Here is a 16255-nt window from a genome sequence, read left to right as displayed (position 1 = left end):
TTGAAAATAAAAACAAAGTTCCTTTTGGGTTGCCCTCATAACCAGAAATAACTATAAATGATATTAGGCGCGAGAGAGAAAGAGAGAGAAAGAGAGAGAGAGAGAGAGAGAGAGAGAAAGACAGAGAAATGATTTTTCGATATATTATGTGACTAATATATTAACTGAAAATTGATAATTGATCTTGTAAATTTTTTATGTGATTAATAAATTAATATGATATCAATAATTAAATAATTGATTTATTAATTGATAAATTAATGAGAAATCAATCAGAATTAATTAATTGTTAATCATAATTAATCTAAAATTAATTTGGGATTAGATGGAATTAATTAAAGGTCCAAATGGTGAATTGTAATTGTTCATATTTGAACAAAAAAACAATTCTAGAACCATCCATCGTATGAACGATTTTGGCTTGATTCCTATGGCTTCTGAAAGCCTCTTGGATGCAGATAAGGAAATGATTTGAATTGAGATTAAATTTATTATTTAATTAATTCAAATCTAAATTTTTCTGTAAGTTACGTCAACTATAAATACGACCCAAGACCAACAAATTTTGTTCATACCCTTACCTACAAGCTTAGGTATGAAATTTATATCCCTCTCATCTCTCTCCTCTTCATTCTAGGGGTTCTAGGGTTTTGGATACAAACCATTAGCGACACTAACTTTTTTGTGCTTGCTTTGTGAAGACCAACAAGGAAAGAAATAAAATTTATGTTCTATAATAAATCTAAGGTATGTAAACCCTAACTCTTCTTGTATTTTTCAAAATACCTAGGGTTTATTAGGGTTTTCATTATTTATTGTTATCAATTAGAGAAAACATAGATTCAAAGTATGTTGCATGTGAACTTAAGGGTTAAGATTTTCCGATTTACATGTTTTAGTAACCTATAAAACCCATCATTTTTATCTCTATAAGGGACTAAAAACGTAAAAAAAATGATATGTTAGCGACAGCCTGAATGCAAAAGAAAAGTTAGGGACCAAACGTGAAATCTTTGCAAACCACAAGGACCATTTCAAAAAAATTAAAAAAATCAAGTATCTTTAAAAAAACGTTAACGAATAAAAGCTGTAAATTTATACCAAAATGTTGACCACCTTGAAGTTATACGAAAAATACATTAAAATAAGCACGTAAAAAAATTAGTTTTTTTAAGTTAACAAACAAAAGTTATTAAGGAAAATCAGATAATATATATTACCTGGAATAAACACGATACTTTAGAAAATAGAGGAGATGAAAGTAACATAATGCAAAGTTCAAAGTGGAAGAGGTGAAAGTGATATTTAAAAAAATAGAGGGATTAAAAATATCATTTTACAAAATATATTAAAAATATAAGGGTGAAAAGTATCAATTTAATAAAGATAAATTACAAAAATGGTAATTGTGGTTTGCCAAAAGTCACAAAGTCAGTATCTGCTAATTGTTTTGATGCAAATGGTCCTTGTGGTTTGCAAAGCTTGCAAATATGGCCATTTTTACTAACATCGTTAGTATTCAACCATTAGAGACTGAATCTGTAAGGGTATTTTTGTCTTTTCAAGTATAAAGGAAATGAATTTGTGGCATTTGATAAACCATAGGGACCACTTTTGAAGTTTGTTTGAAAAAGTGAATTAATTGGCTAACATTTGATATTTGAAAAAGTAAATTAATTGGCTAATATTTGATAAGCCACAGGGACCATTTTGAAGTTTGTCTGACAAAGTGATGAAAAAATGAATTAATTTGTTGAAGGAAGGGGGGAAGGCTCGAGCTCGCAACCTCCACCCCTTTACATTACATTTACATTATAAAAGCCTTAAACAATTGAACTGAATGTTTACTTTGTTATAATTATATATTCCTAAAGCTAACTTATATAATAACGAAAACGTTAATACATAAATAGTAAATAAATTACAAAAAAATATTTTTTTACATAATTTTTTTTAAATAAAACAAAATGTATTTTAGTCGTATTATAAAAAAATAGTTTTTTAGAAACAATTTATATGTATTTTTATGTATTTATTTTACGTAAAATATTTTTTTTATGTCTTTAAGAAATACGTTTTCGTATAAAAAATAGGTTTTCGTAAAATATATTTTTTTATAACTTTGAAATAATAATAATTAACACTACTCATGACATAAAAAACGTATAAATTCTTTTGGGTCGCTAGTTCTAAAACCTTTTTTCGGTAATATCATTATATGTATTTTAAACAACTTAACAACGATTTTGTTATGTATCTAAACAATTTATACGGTTTTTATATGTCAAGAATAGTATTAGTTATCGTTAATTCAAGTATAACCGAAAAAATGTTGTTAAGTTGTTTTTAATACATATAACTGTAAAAACGGTTAATAATTTATACATTATTTTATATCATGAGTAGTGTTAATTATTATTATTTCAAAGACATGAAAACATATTTTTTAAGAAAACATATTTTTATACGAAAACGTATTTTTTAAAGACATAAAAAATATATTTTACGTAAAATAAATACATAAAAATACATACAAATTGTTTGGAAAAAACTAATTTTTTTTATAACATGACTAAAATACATTTTTTTATTTAAAAAAAATTATGTAAAAAAATGTTTTTTTTTTGTAATTTGTTTATTATTTATGTATTAACGTTTTCGTTATTATATAAGTTAGTTTTAGGAAGATATAACCAAGTGAATATTCAGCTTAATTGGTTAGGGCTTTTGTAATATAAGAGGGGTGGAGGTCACGAGCCTTCCCTCATTCCAATTATATCAATTTTTCAAACAAACTTCAAAAATGGTCTCTTCACTCCCTTTATATTTGAAAAGACGAAAATGTCCTTACAGATTCAGTCCCTAATGGTTGAATACTAATTGTGTTAGTAAAAATGGCCATCTTTGCATGTTTTGCAAACCACAAGGACCATTTGCATAAAAAAAATAGCTGACTTTGTGACTTTTGGCAAACCACATACACTATTTTTGTAATTTGTCTTTAATAAATATAAGGATAGAAAAATATCATTTATAAAATCTAGAGATAAAAACTGTCACTTTAAAAAATATAAAAATACAGAATTGAAAATTTTCAATTTAAAAAATATAAGGATATTTAATATAATTTTATAAAGTATTTTATAAATATAAAAATAATATTATAGAAAATATAAGGTAGGAAACGTCGAAAACTACTACCTACACTGCCTTTTATATTTATATAATTTCAGGTGAATTTCAAATATAGCTTTATTAAACACCAAAATATCATATTTGTCAAATAGAATTTTAAAATATTATATTTATCCTTTTTAAACTTTCAAAATATTATATTTACCCAAATCATTTCTTTAAATATTTTTAAATAATTTATAATCATTTTAAATCCTTAGTTTTATCAAATATTATTATACGCCTCTTATAAATCTAAGTTTAAAATATCATCTATACTCTTTTATAAACTTTCAATATATCATGTTTACCCTAATTAATTATGTTTAATCAATTTTAATAAGTTTTAAACATTCTTTCATCTATTAACATCCGATATCAAACAAGTTACACTTGTTGAAATCTTGTATGTTCATTCATCTTGAACATTCAAAACCAATTGAAATCTTGTATTCATTCATATTGAACATTCAAAACCAAAAAAACTACAACCTCCAAAGAGTTAGTATTATTTTCAATTTTAGATTTTCAATTACAAACTAAAGTAAACTAATTACATTAATTCATTCTAGTAGATTTAAATTTAAATTTAAATGTAAATGTAAATATAATCATATTTGATTAACGTCTTCTAGATAATTCACATATATTCCATATTTTTTTTTGTTTCTTTCAAAAATATTAGTAAAAGAAAAAAATGTGATGTCTCATTCGGTTTAAAACATATGTTTCTTGATCATTCGCCATCTTCGGTGACGTCATTCGCAATCTCCGATCGTCAGCCACTGCTATGAAATTGGTATTGATGTAGAATCTTACGATCACATATTTTATAACGATGCAAAAAATACATGTATACACTATTACAACAATACCAATAATAACTAGAAGTTAACATACATTCTATTAATCATAGAGATTACAAAACCATATACCAGGACATTTTTGTGATGCATCGAACACATGATGGTGGATGAACCAACTACAAATGAACATTACAACCATAATCATTAACACCCACAACAACCATATATATATATATATATATATATATATATATATATATATATATATATATATATATATATATATATATATAACTAGACTTGATGATATATAACATTGATTATGTAGAGATTTTTGAGAATTTCTAACCAAATATCTCAATGGACTTGACATCAAACTTCTTCATTTCTTCCTTGGGTGAAATTGTAACGAACACTCTCTTTTCCATTGTTGTTTTCACCTTATCCATAATAGCATTCTCCCTTTCTCTGACTACCTTAACCTTCTAGTGAACTTCCCATAGTTGTGTTTAACCGTATGCTATATATCATTCTTATCTTATCTCTTGACATTCCTTTTGCCACTGATTTGTAAGATCATGTCTTAGTCTACCCCCACCTTAACATCTTCTTTCTTGATCCGAGGAAGATTGCCCTTGAACATATGGGCTGATTTCCTTCCAATCTTTGAAATGGATCGGATGTCAAGTTATCAAATTAGGAAATCTTTGAAATTGACCGGATGTCAAGTGAGAATGGATCCAAAATACTGCAAAGTCTTCCCACAATTTAGAATTAGGGGTACTATATTCAATCATGATTTTCTTATGATTTTAATGATTTTAAATTATAAAAAATAAATAAAAGATGTTTAGAAAAATATTTACGCCTTGTTCCCCAGTTTTTTCGCAACTTCATTAAAGGAAAGGGAAGGGAAGGAAGATTTTGACAGAAAGAAAGGGAGGTGAAGGAAAATATTAATTATTCCGTGTTCCGAGTTCAGAGGAAATGAAAGGAAATGAAAGGAAAATTTTAAGTTATGTGTTCCCGAGTTAGGAGGAAAAAAAAATTTGAAATTTTCCTTCCCCTCACTTTCTTCCCAAATCCGTCCAATTTGGGAGGAAAATTTGAAAGGAAAATATGGCTTCAAAATCATTCCCATCCCCTCACTTTCCTTCCATTAATGAAACTCGGGAACACAGCTTTTCTTCACCACCCCTCACTTTCCCTCCGTATCCTCACATTTCTCTCATTAAGTAGAACTCAGGAACAAGGCGTTAGGGAGATATGATATTTTGAAAATTTAGAAAATGTAGAAATTGTAAATAGGATATTTAGAAAGTGGGTCGAACAAATATAATGTTTTGATGTTTGTTAAGGATATATAAAAGGTTTTCTTTGTGATTTACTCAATATATATATATATATATATATATATATATATATATATATATATATATATATATATATATATATATATATATATATATATATATATATATTAAAAAATAGTTTTTCTTTTTTTTTTACAAAATAAATTACTAACAAACTTCAAATTCTTCAAATAAAATTGAAGAAGCTCCTAGACATTCTAGAGAGTTCCTCGCATCCTCCATAAATCCAATATCCACTGAATCACCCCCACCGGATTTTTTCTAAAATGGCGTTACTTGGCGATCCATTCAGACGATTCTTCTTCAACCCTCCAATCTATCGCACCGGATCAGTAGCAACAGGTCTCATGGATTGGTTCGAAACTCCACAAGCTCACTTCATCAAAATCAACGTCCCAGGTAACTCTTCCTCTCAATCTCACTCTTTAAATCACCCGCAAACAACTATTCTATCCCAATCATTCCTCCAATTTGTTATACCAAGAGAAGATGTATCAAATTCATCATAAATTCGAGTCCAATACAATCAATTTCAACTGGCCGAAACAGGTATTACGAAGAATAACTTCAAGAAATGGAAACGAGATTATAATTCATCAATTTTTTCGCAGGATATAGCAAGGAGGACGTGAAGGTGCAGGTGGAAGAAGGGAATGTGTTGGTGGTGAGAGGCGAAGGTGGAAAAGAAAAGGAAAAGGAAAAGGGGACTGTTTGGCATGTGGCTGAGAGAGGAGGAGGAGTCGAGGGTGTTGGGTTTTCGAGGGAAATCGAGTTGCCGGAGGATGTGAAAGTTGATCAGATCAAAGCTCAGGTGGAAAATGGGGTTTTGACGGTGGTTTTGCCGAAAGATCTCAGCCCCAAGGCCTCCAAAGTTCGTAACATTCATGTCTCCAGCAAGCTTTAGTCATGAGTACGTGAGGTGCTGACGAAACTTAATGTAGAAACCTTTAGAGATGTATTTTGTTCTCATGAAAGATAGTAATTAAATCATTATATGTATAATCCACAATAAAAAGGTTCGATACCCATTGTGTTACAACATTGTTTATCATGCTGTAAATAGGATGTTACAACATTATGGATATATTGTCCAGGGGATTCATGGTGCACCAAAACTCAAGAATACTTTTTTCCTTTTTTTGTTTTTTTTTCCTTTTCTTTCCAATCCTTTTATTTCTGTACATTTCTTTCTTTACTCGAGAACATATTTTATTCCATTTCCTTTATTTCCCCTCTTTATAGAAAGAACTCAAGAATACTTAAGAACACCAATTTCCTCCCATTTCCTCCATCTTTCATTCCTTAAAAGAACTTGAAAATAGGGGTGTAAGTGATTCTTGTGTCTTCAATCTGTTGCATAATCATATCTATATGCAAATAATCTTATCTTGTTTTGGCTATAAAACAAGATATCAGACACACCACATACATCAAGGTGAGTCATGTTGCAGTTATACACGTCACCATACTAACTAGTCATCATTTATATAAAGTAGCATATACTTCTATTTTTCCTAAGTTGGAATTGTTGGAAATCTCGTGGGTAACAATTTCATAAGTTTCCAAGTATCCTACATGGGTGTGAGGAAAAAACTATCAGTGGGTATTTATAAATTCTTTCTTTTAAGCCTTCAACGGTTTTAGTGTATCTTGAAAGTTGGGCTAAACCCACGGTTAGTTAGCCCAATCGCTCCTAGTCGGGTCCTGGATGTGAATGTCGTCCTGTCTTTGGGCTGATCATCATCATAATCGGCTTTTTGACAATCTTCTAGGTTTTTGCAACTATAAATACAACTCTCAAGGAGTGGTATTCTTTACCCAAAATCATCCGATCGGTCTCTTCTGTCCTCTCTTTCTTTGATTTTTGCAATCTTCTAAGGTTTGTGTAACTATAAATACAACTCTCAAGGAGTCGTATTCTTTATCCCAAATCATTCATCGATCTCTTATCTCCTCTCTTTCTTTGATTTTTGCAATCTTCTAGGGTTTCTGCAACTATAAATACAACTCTCAAGGAGTCGTATTATTTATCCCAAATCATTCATCGATCTCTTATCTCCTCTCTTTCTTTGATTTTTGCAATCTTCTAGGGTTTCTGCAACTATAAATACAACTCTCAATGAGTGGTATTCTTTACCCAAAATCATCTGATCGGTCTCTTCTGTCCTCTCTTTCTTTGATTTTTGCAATCTTCTAAGGTTTGTGTAACTATAAATACAACTCTCAAGGAGTCGTATTCTTTATCCCAAATCATTCATCGGTCTCTTATCTCCTCTCTTTCTTTGATTTTTGCAATCTTCTAGGGTTTCTGCAACTATAAATACAACTCTCAAGGAGTCGTATTCTTTATCCCAAATCATTCATCGATCTCTTATCTCCTCTCTTTCTTTGATTTTTGCAATCTTCTAGGGTTTCTGCAACTATAAATACAACTCTCAATGAGTCGTATTATTTATCCCAAATCATCTGATCGATCTCTTCTCTCCTCTCTTTCTTTGATTTTTGCAATCTTCTAGGGTTTCTGCAACTATAAATACAACTCTCAAGGAGTTGTATTCTTTATCCCAAATCATCCGATCGATCTCTTCTCTCCTCTCTTTCTTTGATTTTTTCAATCTTCTAGGATTTCTGCAACTATAAATACAATTCTCAAGGAGTCGTATTCTTTGCCCCAAATCATCTGATCGATCTCTTCTCTCCTCTCTTTCTTTGATTTTTGCAACTGCAAAATTTTGGGTTTTCTGGTTCTTGATTAATTGTTTTGCGTTTATCACTTCTTCCATAGTCGTTGAAGCAAAAGCTATTATGCATCAAATCATGGGTATAATGCTTAGAACGATGTAAAAGACCTTTAAGGATAGGAGTTTTTTTTATGCATTCTATTACCGGTCAACATCAGAGAAATCGAGGTTAGATTTAATTACTATTATGTTTTTAATTTGTTCAATAATGAGACGGTATACTTCTATATTTCGTTAATCAGATCTGATCGCTAAGGATAAATATGGATTTTTGAATGAAACTTGGTAATTATTAATAAATAATATGATTTATTAATCGCAACTAATCAATATATAATTCTAAATATTATTTGTTAGTTTGATTGCTTATATATCTAGTTTAATATTCAAGAATATTAAACGGTTTTATATTTATGATAAATTTAGACTAATGAACACTGAGATTTTTTCTTCAAACTTCTGAGTAATGAACCAAGAATTTGTCAAACTTGATCACTTTGACAGTTAAACTACACTCGTAGGTCAAGTTCCCGATTGATGTGCTTAAACATGTCTTGCTATAATCAAGAACTCAACTCAAACTTGTAAACCAGAAAGCATAATCAAACAACATTGAAGCATCAGATATAATCACCACTAGAAACATAAATCAAACTCACACATCAAAAGTCAAAAATCAAAATCTGCACTAGAAACAGAAACGAAACTTAAACTCAGAAATCAAAAAAACACATCAGTAAACAAAATTCGAACTCATAATTCCTTAGAGTTCCTCTCCTTGTTGTAACCAACACCTTGTTGTAACTAGCACCTGATATAATCAGCACCAACACCAGAAACCAAAGCTAGTCAAATTCAGAGAAAAATTTGAAATCACCATAGTAGCTCACAAATACAGGCAAGATAGTTCAAACATGTATTAATCAAGTGAGAACTTGGTAGGATGAAGATAAAAGTTCAACAAGAGCGAACGGTATGGGCCAAACGAGAAACAACGCAACTGATGTGGCAGTTGGCGACGACTGCATAACGGGGGGAACACCGCCTGATATGTGTATTTTTATATATATTTTTATGCATTATATCTTAATATTTTGGTCTTTATTATTCTCTTTTAGAACTAAAAAGTACTCATAATGCTTTGAATTATGATTTGCAGCTATTCGTTGACGATAAAGCACAAAAGAAAAGACTGAAGCAGAAACCGGGCTTAGAAGCTAAAAGAAAGGAAAAATGCTGGAGGAACAATTACGCCCCGCGTAATACACTTCTACGCTAAGCGTAGCGACCAAATTGAATTACGCCCAACATAACTTAAGGGTACGCTCCGCGTAATGGCTGGCACCGGATAAACTCAATCGCGTAGAAATCCTTAGTACGCCCAGCGTAATCCGACTTACGCTCAGCGTACGTAAGTCGGCTACAAAGGTTATAAAAGTCGATTTTCAGCTAACCAGAAAGGGGGATTCGACTTCCAACGTAATCTAATCGATATTAAACTTCTGTTAAGCCGTTTTGAGGGTCTAGAAGGCGGCTGGAAGGCCGTTAAGTTAACGGGAGCGGAGATCGGAAGGGTTGGAGAGCGGATACGTGTCGGTAATCATATGGGTTGCTAACGTGACCATCTTTAGCATTCCATTGTGTTACTATTCTGTATTTAGTTTCTGATTTGGGTGTAAAAACCTTTTATTTTGTGTTTATGATTGAATGAAGCTTTGATTATTAGACTAATTGCTATAATGAATTGTTTGTTTATGTTTAATTTATCTTGCCAAGCTTGTTAAAAGATCCTTACGTATTAATGATGATTATTTGCTGTTAATTGTTAAGTGAATTGAGTTGTGTGAACACCTGCTTGATTGCTTGTCTCTTATGATTTTGATGACCATCGAGATTATAAGTCTAGGAATAACGAATGTGAAACTAGGATTAACTTGGGAATAAGTAAGTTAATGTGTGAGCCTTGTTTGATGACCATCAACAAGAGGTTAAATTGAATTAGTAATTCGATTAACTATATTTACAAGTCTTGCTTGATACGAACTGAACACTAGGAAGCATGTTAGTTTAATCAACTGATCACTGTTTGAATTGACTTGTTTGCTAAAGGATTAGTTATAGTGAACGCGAATCTAATCATTTTAGGAATCGGTGAACATGAATAAATGAATTTGTGTATGCAATTGTCTATGTTTTTAAGGTGTAATTTATCTAAACCAAAGTACCTGAAGAGATTTGTTTTCCTGTTAGTTTATCAAGAGTTGTTAATTGCTAGTTTGAGATTTATTAAACCATTTTCTTTATTTTCGTGTGACCTGTAACCTATAATCAAATATTTTAAATTAATTCACCACCGTTCCCTGTGATCAACACCCGACTTACTTAAGCTATACTGTAATCTGACTAGGTACACTGCCTATTAGTGCATAGTTAGTCTAAGTTTATTAGGTTATAAATATTAAAATTAGTGGGTACTTTTGTGCACATCACCGCCCCCCTGCTCGTTGCAACTCGTCGAGGGTGATTCTCGTTGGCGTGGCGACGGGAAGAAACGGAAGAATTGTGACTGTTTGAGTTTTAATTTGCAACGGTTTGAAAAAAAATTAATTATTAAAAAAAACAATTTATCCTATAAATACCTCTCATTTTATTAAAAATTTCACACACTTTCTCTTCTCCTCTCTACATACTTTCAATTATCTTCAAAAACAATATGGATCTTTTCGACTCGTCCGATGATTCAGATGACGATATTTTCTTTAGGATGATGTATCATTATTACACTACCGACCTGCTACAACCATAACCAGACCCAGCCCCGCTACTAACAAGACGTGTGATGTTAAACAGAAATCGCGAGGAAGGACACGAACATCTATATCGCGATTACTTTGCGGATAATTATGTATACGGGGCGAAGGACTTCAAAAGAAGATTTCGTTTGAGTAGGGATGTGTTCTTACGAATCGCCAATGCCTTGGAAAGCCGGTATTGTTTGTTTACTATATTTTTATACAAAATAAATAAAAATGTACTACATGTTTCTTTAATTTTACAACATATGCAATATATTTTTAAACTGTAGTTAATTTATGTTTAGGTACGAATTTTTTCAATTAAGATATGATGCTAGAGGTAGACGGGGGTTTACAACGTTGCAGAAATGTGTTGCAGCCATTCGTTTGATGGCTATGGGGGAGTCACCCGACACCATGGACGACTATATGAGAATGTCCGAAAGAACCGCAAGAGAGAGTTTGTATACATTGTCAAGGGGTGTTGTTGAAACTTTTGGAGACGTGTATTTGCGGAAACCTTCGTTGCATGATTTGCAAGAATTGTATGCGGCACATGAAGAACGCCATGGGTCTCCCGGAATGATCGGAAGCATTGATTGCACACACTGGAAATGGGAAATTTGTCCGGTAGCATGGAAAGGGCAATACGCAAGTGGTCATCACGGATCACCTTCATTGGTGTTAGAGGCTGTCGCTTCTCAAGATTTATGGATTTGGCATGCATTTTTTGGGGTTGTGGGTTCCAACAACGACGTCAACGTTCTTGATCAGTCGTCAATATTCGACGATCTTTTGAATGGAAAAGCCCCGGATGCTCCTTTCATGGTGAATGGAAACGAATACAAATATGGGTATTACCTTACAGATGGAATATATCCTCAGTATTCCACATTCGTGAAGGCATTCCGCCACCCGGTTGAAGAACGAGACAATTTTTTTAAGAGAAGACAAGAAGGAGCACGTAAGGATGTGGAACGTGCTTTTGGAGTGCTGGAGGCGAAGTGGCATGTAGTTGAACATGCAGCACGACCATTGGATTTAGAAACTTTACGATATATCATGTATGCATGTATCATAATGCATAACATGGTAGTAGAAGATAAAGGGCGAAATATTGCATACTATATCCCAACGAAGCCCAGACACGTTCAGTTTCAACCAGGAACAACAGATTATTTGCACCGCGTTGTTGACATTCAGGACGCAAATAAACACAGACAACTTCGAGAGGACTTGGCGAATTATATCTTCTATGGTAACAATAACGATAATGAATAGCGTAGTATTTTTTTTTTGAATTTCGATGTTATTTCTTTTTTTTGTTTTTGGATATTATGTGTAATTTAGTCTTTATGTTAATTTTAATCTAAAAAAAATTTAATTGTTTTTTATAATTTTTAAACATTATGTTTTATTTATTTTTTATATTTAAAAAATATTTGTCTCAATTTAAAAAAAAATCGAAATAAATAAAAAATAAATTATAAAATGGAAAAAAAGTTGGGCCTCGTTTGATAGTTGCTGATTGAGAAAGTGCTGACTGAGAAATGTCTGTCTGGGTAAGAAATCCTGATTAGGTAAGAAATCCTGTTGTTTGATTGTACATCTGACTGAATGTGCTGAGTGATGAAAAATGACCATTTTACCCTGCTGTTATATATATTGATGGATTAAATTGCTGAATAATTATAAAAACATATATATTGTCATACAAAATCTAAATTACACACAAATAAAAAATGTCATACAAAATGTAAATTAAACATAAATAATTTAATATACAAATAAAAACATAATGAAATTTAAAATAACATAATTTAATGTAAAGTAGGTGAAAGTAGTCGATTTGCAATCTGATCACGCAAAACACGCATATATTCAACGGCTTCTGGACCCCATTCTATGCCTTGTATGTTTTCTCTATCAATTCCCCCACCTTGGACGTCAGGAGTAACCATAGTGTCCTCCTCAAAATTTCTAAACAAGTCATCTTCTATATTGTATTTCCTTATAAAATTATAGACCGCGACACAAGCAATGACTATGTCTCTTTGCACTGTAAAAGGATAAGGAGCCATTTGTTTTAAGATTGAGAATCTCGCCTTCAATACACCATAAGCACGCTCAATAACATTTCTAAGTTGTGCATGAGCATGATTGAACCTTTCTTCTCTAGTTAAAGGTCTGCCTCTTCGAAAATCGGCTAACCAATACCTAGTATTGCGGTATGGAGCCATAAACCCACGAGTGTTTGTATATGCGGCATCACAAAGGTAATATTTATCTGCAAAAGAATGTGACACATTATATAATGACACGTATTATATAAAGAAGATAGATAATAAAAATTATATAAAGATTACAAACCTAGTGGAGGAAATGGAAATCCAGAAGTCGAATTGAATGCAACTTCTTTCAAAACTCTTGAATCATGTGTTATACCCTCCCATCCAGCCCAAACAAAGGTGAATATCATATCAAAATCACAAATTCCTATTACATTTTGAAAACATTCTCCTTTTCCTCTTCCTCTATAACGAGTTTGTTGATCAACAGGTACAACCGCATGTACAAGAGTTCCATCTAATGCACCAATTGCTCCGGAAAAAATATTTTTTAACCATCTATGTCGTTCCGAGTTATGTCTTGTTGGGTTAGGAGTTGTTGGTACTATAATTTCTTTTGCAAAACACATCATTTCTGTTAGGACCTCATGAAAACATTGATGAATCGTTTGTGTGGAGTGATGAAATCTTCCCTTAACCGCGCGAAAACGTTCATTATGTCCTATAACATGTAAGAAGATAGCCATCTTCTCTTCAATGCTTATTGTCCTACTAGATTGCAACCAATTTTTTTGGGTAAAATGGTTGCATAATAATGCAAATGCCTCTTGTGTAAGACACATCATATCGAAACATTGTGTAGGGTCTCCGTACATCAAACCTTGTGTATATGCATACCCGCTTGAATCGTTATCTCTAATTCTATGAATTCTGATTAGCCTGCGCCGGTTTGACCTCAACCAATAAAACGCAAGTAAAAGAAAAGCTACAACTTCACCATCAGAAACCATACTTGATCTGTTACAAACAATTAGGTAACATGTTAAAGTAAAAAAAATAATGCACCAAAAAAATGAGTAAACAACATCAAAAGTAACAAAAGTCATATAACAAACTTTATAGAACAAAATACTAGTAAACCAAAAAGTCATCAAACATAGGATCCAAAAAACTAGTAAACATCATCCAAAAAAGTCATCAAACATAGGATACAGAAAACTAGTAAACATCATCAAAAAAAACTAGTATCCAAACTTTTCTACCTGCACCTATCAAAGGTAACCATACTTCCTACCCGCACCCATCACCCACGACTCACAACTACTATGTGAAAGTCGTAACCAAACTTTTCGAACATCAGCACTTTCACCAAATAGCAAAAAGCGGTCTTGTGTTTCATCTTCTTCTCCCCATTCCATGTTGTTCAATTTCTCCATACACACATCAACATCCTTATCCATTTCACTTTTTTCAATTCTTTCATTTTTTTCCACTAACGACCTTGCAAGCTTGACAATCTCCTCTTCAACTTCTAATGCCCTTGCATCTCTTTTTTTTTTCCACCAACTCTTTTGTTTCCACCAACTTCCTTATTTTTTGAACGCCCCGAAGATTCTTCACTTGCACCTACGTGTTGTGTTGAGGTTTCCATTGGAACATCATCATCAAAATCATGGGGACTAAACTCTTCTACAGGACGAGGGAGTGTAGAAGATGACACCCAACTTTGAAATCCGGTTGATGTCGACCCTTCAAATAGTTGGGTGCAAAGATCAGGGAACAATAGAGGTTTAGTTTTCAATGACAACACGAACTTGTTCAACTGTTTACAATTTTTATAAATATTAATATATGTTATAAAAATAATCATAATAGTATTGATTAAAAAAATAAATTTAATCAAATAGTATATGTTATAAAAATAATCATAATAGTATTGGATTAAAAAAATATTACCTTCCCCTCTTCTTTCCATTGTTCATCGGTCAAATTAAATTTATTTTTTATAGGATCATATATATTGCCGGTTTTGTTTTTGAGTTTCACCCAAGCAACATACTTTGATTTGTAGTAGTCAAAGTGGTTTCTCATTTGCTTCTGATCAACCTCTTTACCGTGTTCGTTTATCAATTTTTCGCGTATTGTCTTCCATGAATTTGCCTTAAGCCCAAAACCCTCACGACCATTAGTGGTTAGTTCATGGATACATGCATCAAGAAAAGTTTTTTCCTCACTCTCGTTCCAAACCAACATCCTAAAACATTAATATTTAAAGCAATTTATCATAGTTTTTATCAAGTTAAAGAACAATTTTAAACATAAAGCAATTTTCAACCAAGGAAGTTAACATCATCCTAAATTATGATTTGATAACTTATACACAAACAATTTCAGATGTCACAAAACATCAATATTCAAGCTAACAATTTCACAAAAGATAACAAGCTAACAATTAAGGTCAACAATATCAAAGCTATAAAATTAGAAAAAAAAAACAGCCCAATTTTTGATTTTATAGCTTATACTTTTGATACTAACACAAGCTCAATAATTGGAAGGCATGTGATGTTGCATGCATTCCCCCTCTCGCCCACTCTTCAAGGAACAATTGGATTATTAAAAAAGTTAGGTTACCATTAATCTTATAATAATTATTTATTATTAATTTTACTTTTGTACTTTACACATAAAAACACAACATTTGATTGTATTTTCTGTAAAACATGTGATTATGAGCTTGAAAATGGGAATTTACAAACCTACTTGTATTTTCCAATTCACATTCAATTTCAATTCACAAGCTATAAAATCAAAATTCAGAAAAAAAACTTCCAATTCACTTTCAATTTCAATTCATAAGCTATAAAATATGAACTGGAGAAAAAAACTTCCAATGTGAATTGGAGAACAAAAACTTCAAATTCAGAAAAAACAAAAAACAAAAAACAACTACCAATTCACATTCAATTTTAGAATTCATAACATTAGAAAAAAAAAACTTCAATTTTCAGTTCTTATACACAAAGAACTACAAAACAAAACATAATCAAACTTCCATTTCACATATAATTTCGAAATTCATCATATTAGAACAAACAATTTCAGATTTCAGTTCTTGTACACAAAGAACTACAAAAAAGAACAAAAAAAAGCTTATCATATGAACATACAGGTTGAGAATTCATAATATTCTAACAAATACTAATTTGATTTCATAAAGAACTACAAATTTCATACCATCAAAGCATAAATGGTATCTGATTTTGAAAATTATTAACAGAAAAATTATCTAACCTG

The 16255-nt window shown here is 31.5% G+C and overlaps 3 protein-coding genes across 3 annotated transcripts; 2 read left to right on the top strand and 1 right to left on the bottom strand.

The window, feature by feature from the left end:
• The first annotated feature begins 5539 nt into the window (after positions 1–5539).
• Positions 5540–6437, top strand: LOC145094569 (HSP20-like chaperones superfamily protein). Its single transcript, XM_079032714.1, has 2 exons — positions 5540–5752; positions 5965–6437. Exons 1-2 carry the CDS (start codon positions 5620–5622, stop codon positions 6255–6257), a joined length of 426 nt encoding a protein of 141 aa, XP_078888840.1. The 5' UTR covers positions 5540–5619; the 3' UTR covers positions 6258–6437.
• Positions 6438–10933: 4496 nt separating this feature from the next.
• On the top strand, positions 10934–12170 carry LOC145095512 (uncharacterized). The gene is made up of 2 exons (XM_079033374.1): positions 10934–11082; positions 11195–12170. Exons 1-2 carry the CDS (start codon positions 10934–10936, stop codon positions 12168–12170), a joined length of 1125 nt encoding a protein of 374 aa, XP_078889500.1.
• A 539-nt stretch (positions 12171–12709) lies between these two features.
• Positions 12710–14418, bottom strand: LOC145095511 (uncharacterized). The gene is made up of 4 exons (XM_079033373.1): positions 14246–14418; positions 13393–13975; positions 13260–13335; positions 12710–13176 (listed from the first exon to the last, which is right to left on the bottom strand). The coding sequence occupies exons 1-4, from the start codon at positions 14416–14418 to the stop codon at positions 12710–12712; spliced, it is 1299 nt and encodes a 432-aa protein (XP_078889499.1).
• Between the last annotated feature and the right edge of the window lie 1837 nt (positions 14419–16255).

Source organism: Lactuca serriola, chromosome 3 (assembly GCF_051521515.1).
Source record: "Lactuca serriola cultivar US96UC23 chromosome 3, Lser_US96UC23_V15, whole genome shotgun sequence".
Taxonomy (NCBI): Eukaryota; Viridiplantae; Streptophyta; class Magnoliopsida; order Asterales; family Asteraceae; genus Lactuca; species Lactuca serriola.
This window is presented reverse-complemented; position numbering and strand designations above follow the sequence as displayed.

Excerpts from the sequence above, each read along its gene's own strand:
- LOC145094569 (XM_079032714.1), top strand. The coding sequence starts at position 5,620 with ATGGCGTTACTTGGCGATCCATTCAGACGATTCTTCTTCAACCCTCCA. Across the intron at positions 5,753-5,964 it reads CATCAAAATCAACGTCCCAG|GATATAGCAAGGAGGACGTG; the intron begins GTAACTCTTCCT and ends ATTTTTTCGCAG.
- LOC145095512 (XM_079033374.1), top strand. The coding sequence starts at position 10,934 with ATGTTAAACAGAAATCGCGAGGAAGGACACGAACATCTATATCGCGAT. Across the intron at positions 11,083-11,194 it reads GCCAATGCCTTGGAAAGCCG|GTACGAATTTTTTCAATTAA; the intron begins GTATTGTTTGTT and ends ATTTATGTTTAG.
- LOC145095511 (XM_079033373.1), bottom strand. The coding sequence starts at position 14,418 with ATGGATAAGGATGTTGATGTGTGTATGGAGAAATTGAACAACATGGAA. Across the intron at positions 13,976-14,245 it reads GTGATGGGTGCGGGTAGGAA|ATCAAGTATGGTTTCTGATG; the intron begins GTATGGTTACCT and ends TGTTTGTAACAG. Across the intron at positions 13,177-13,259 it reads ATTTCCATTTCCTCCACTAG|ATAAATATTACCTTTGTGAT; the intron begins GTTTGTAATCTT and ends ATTCTTTTGCAG.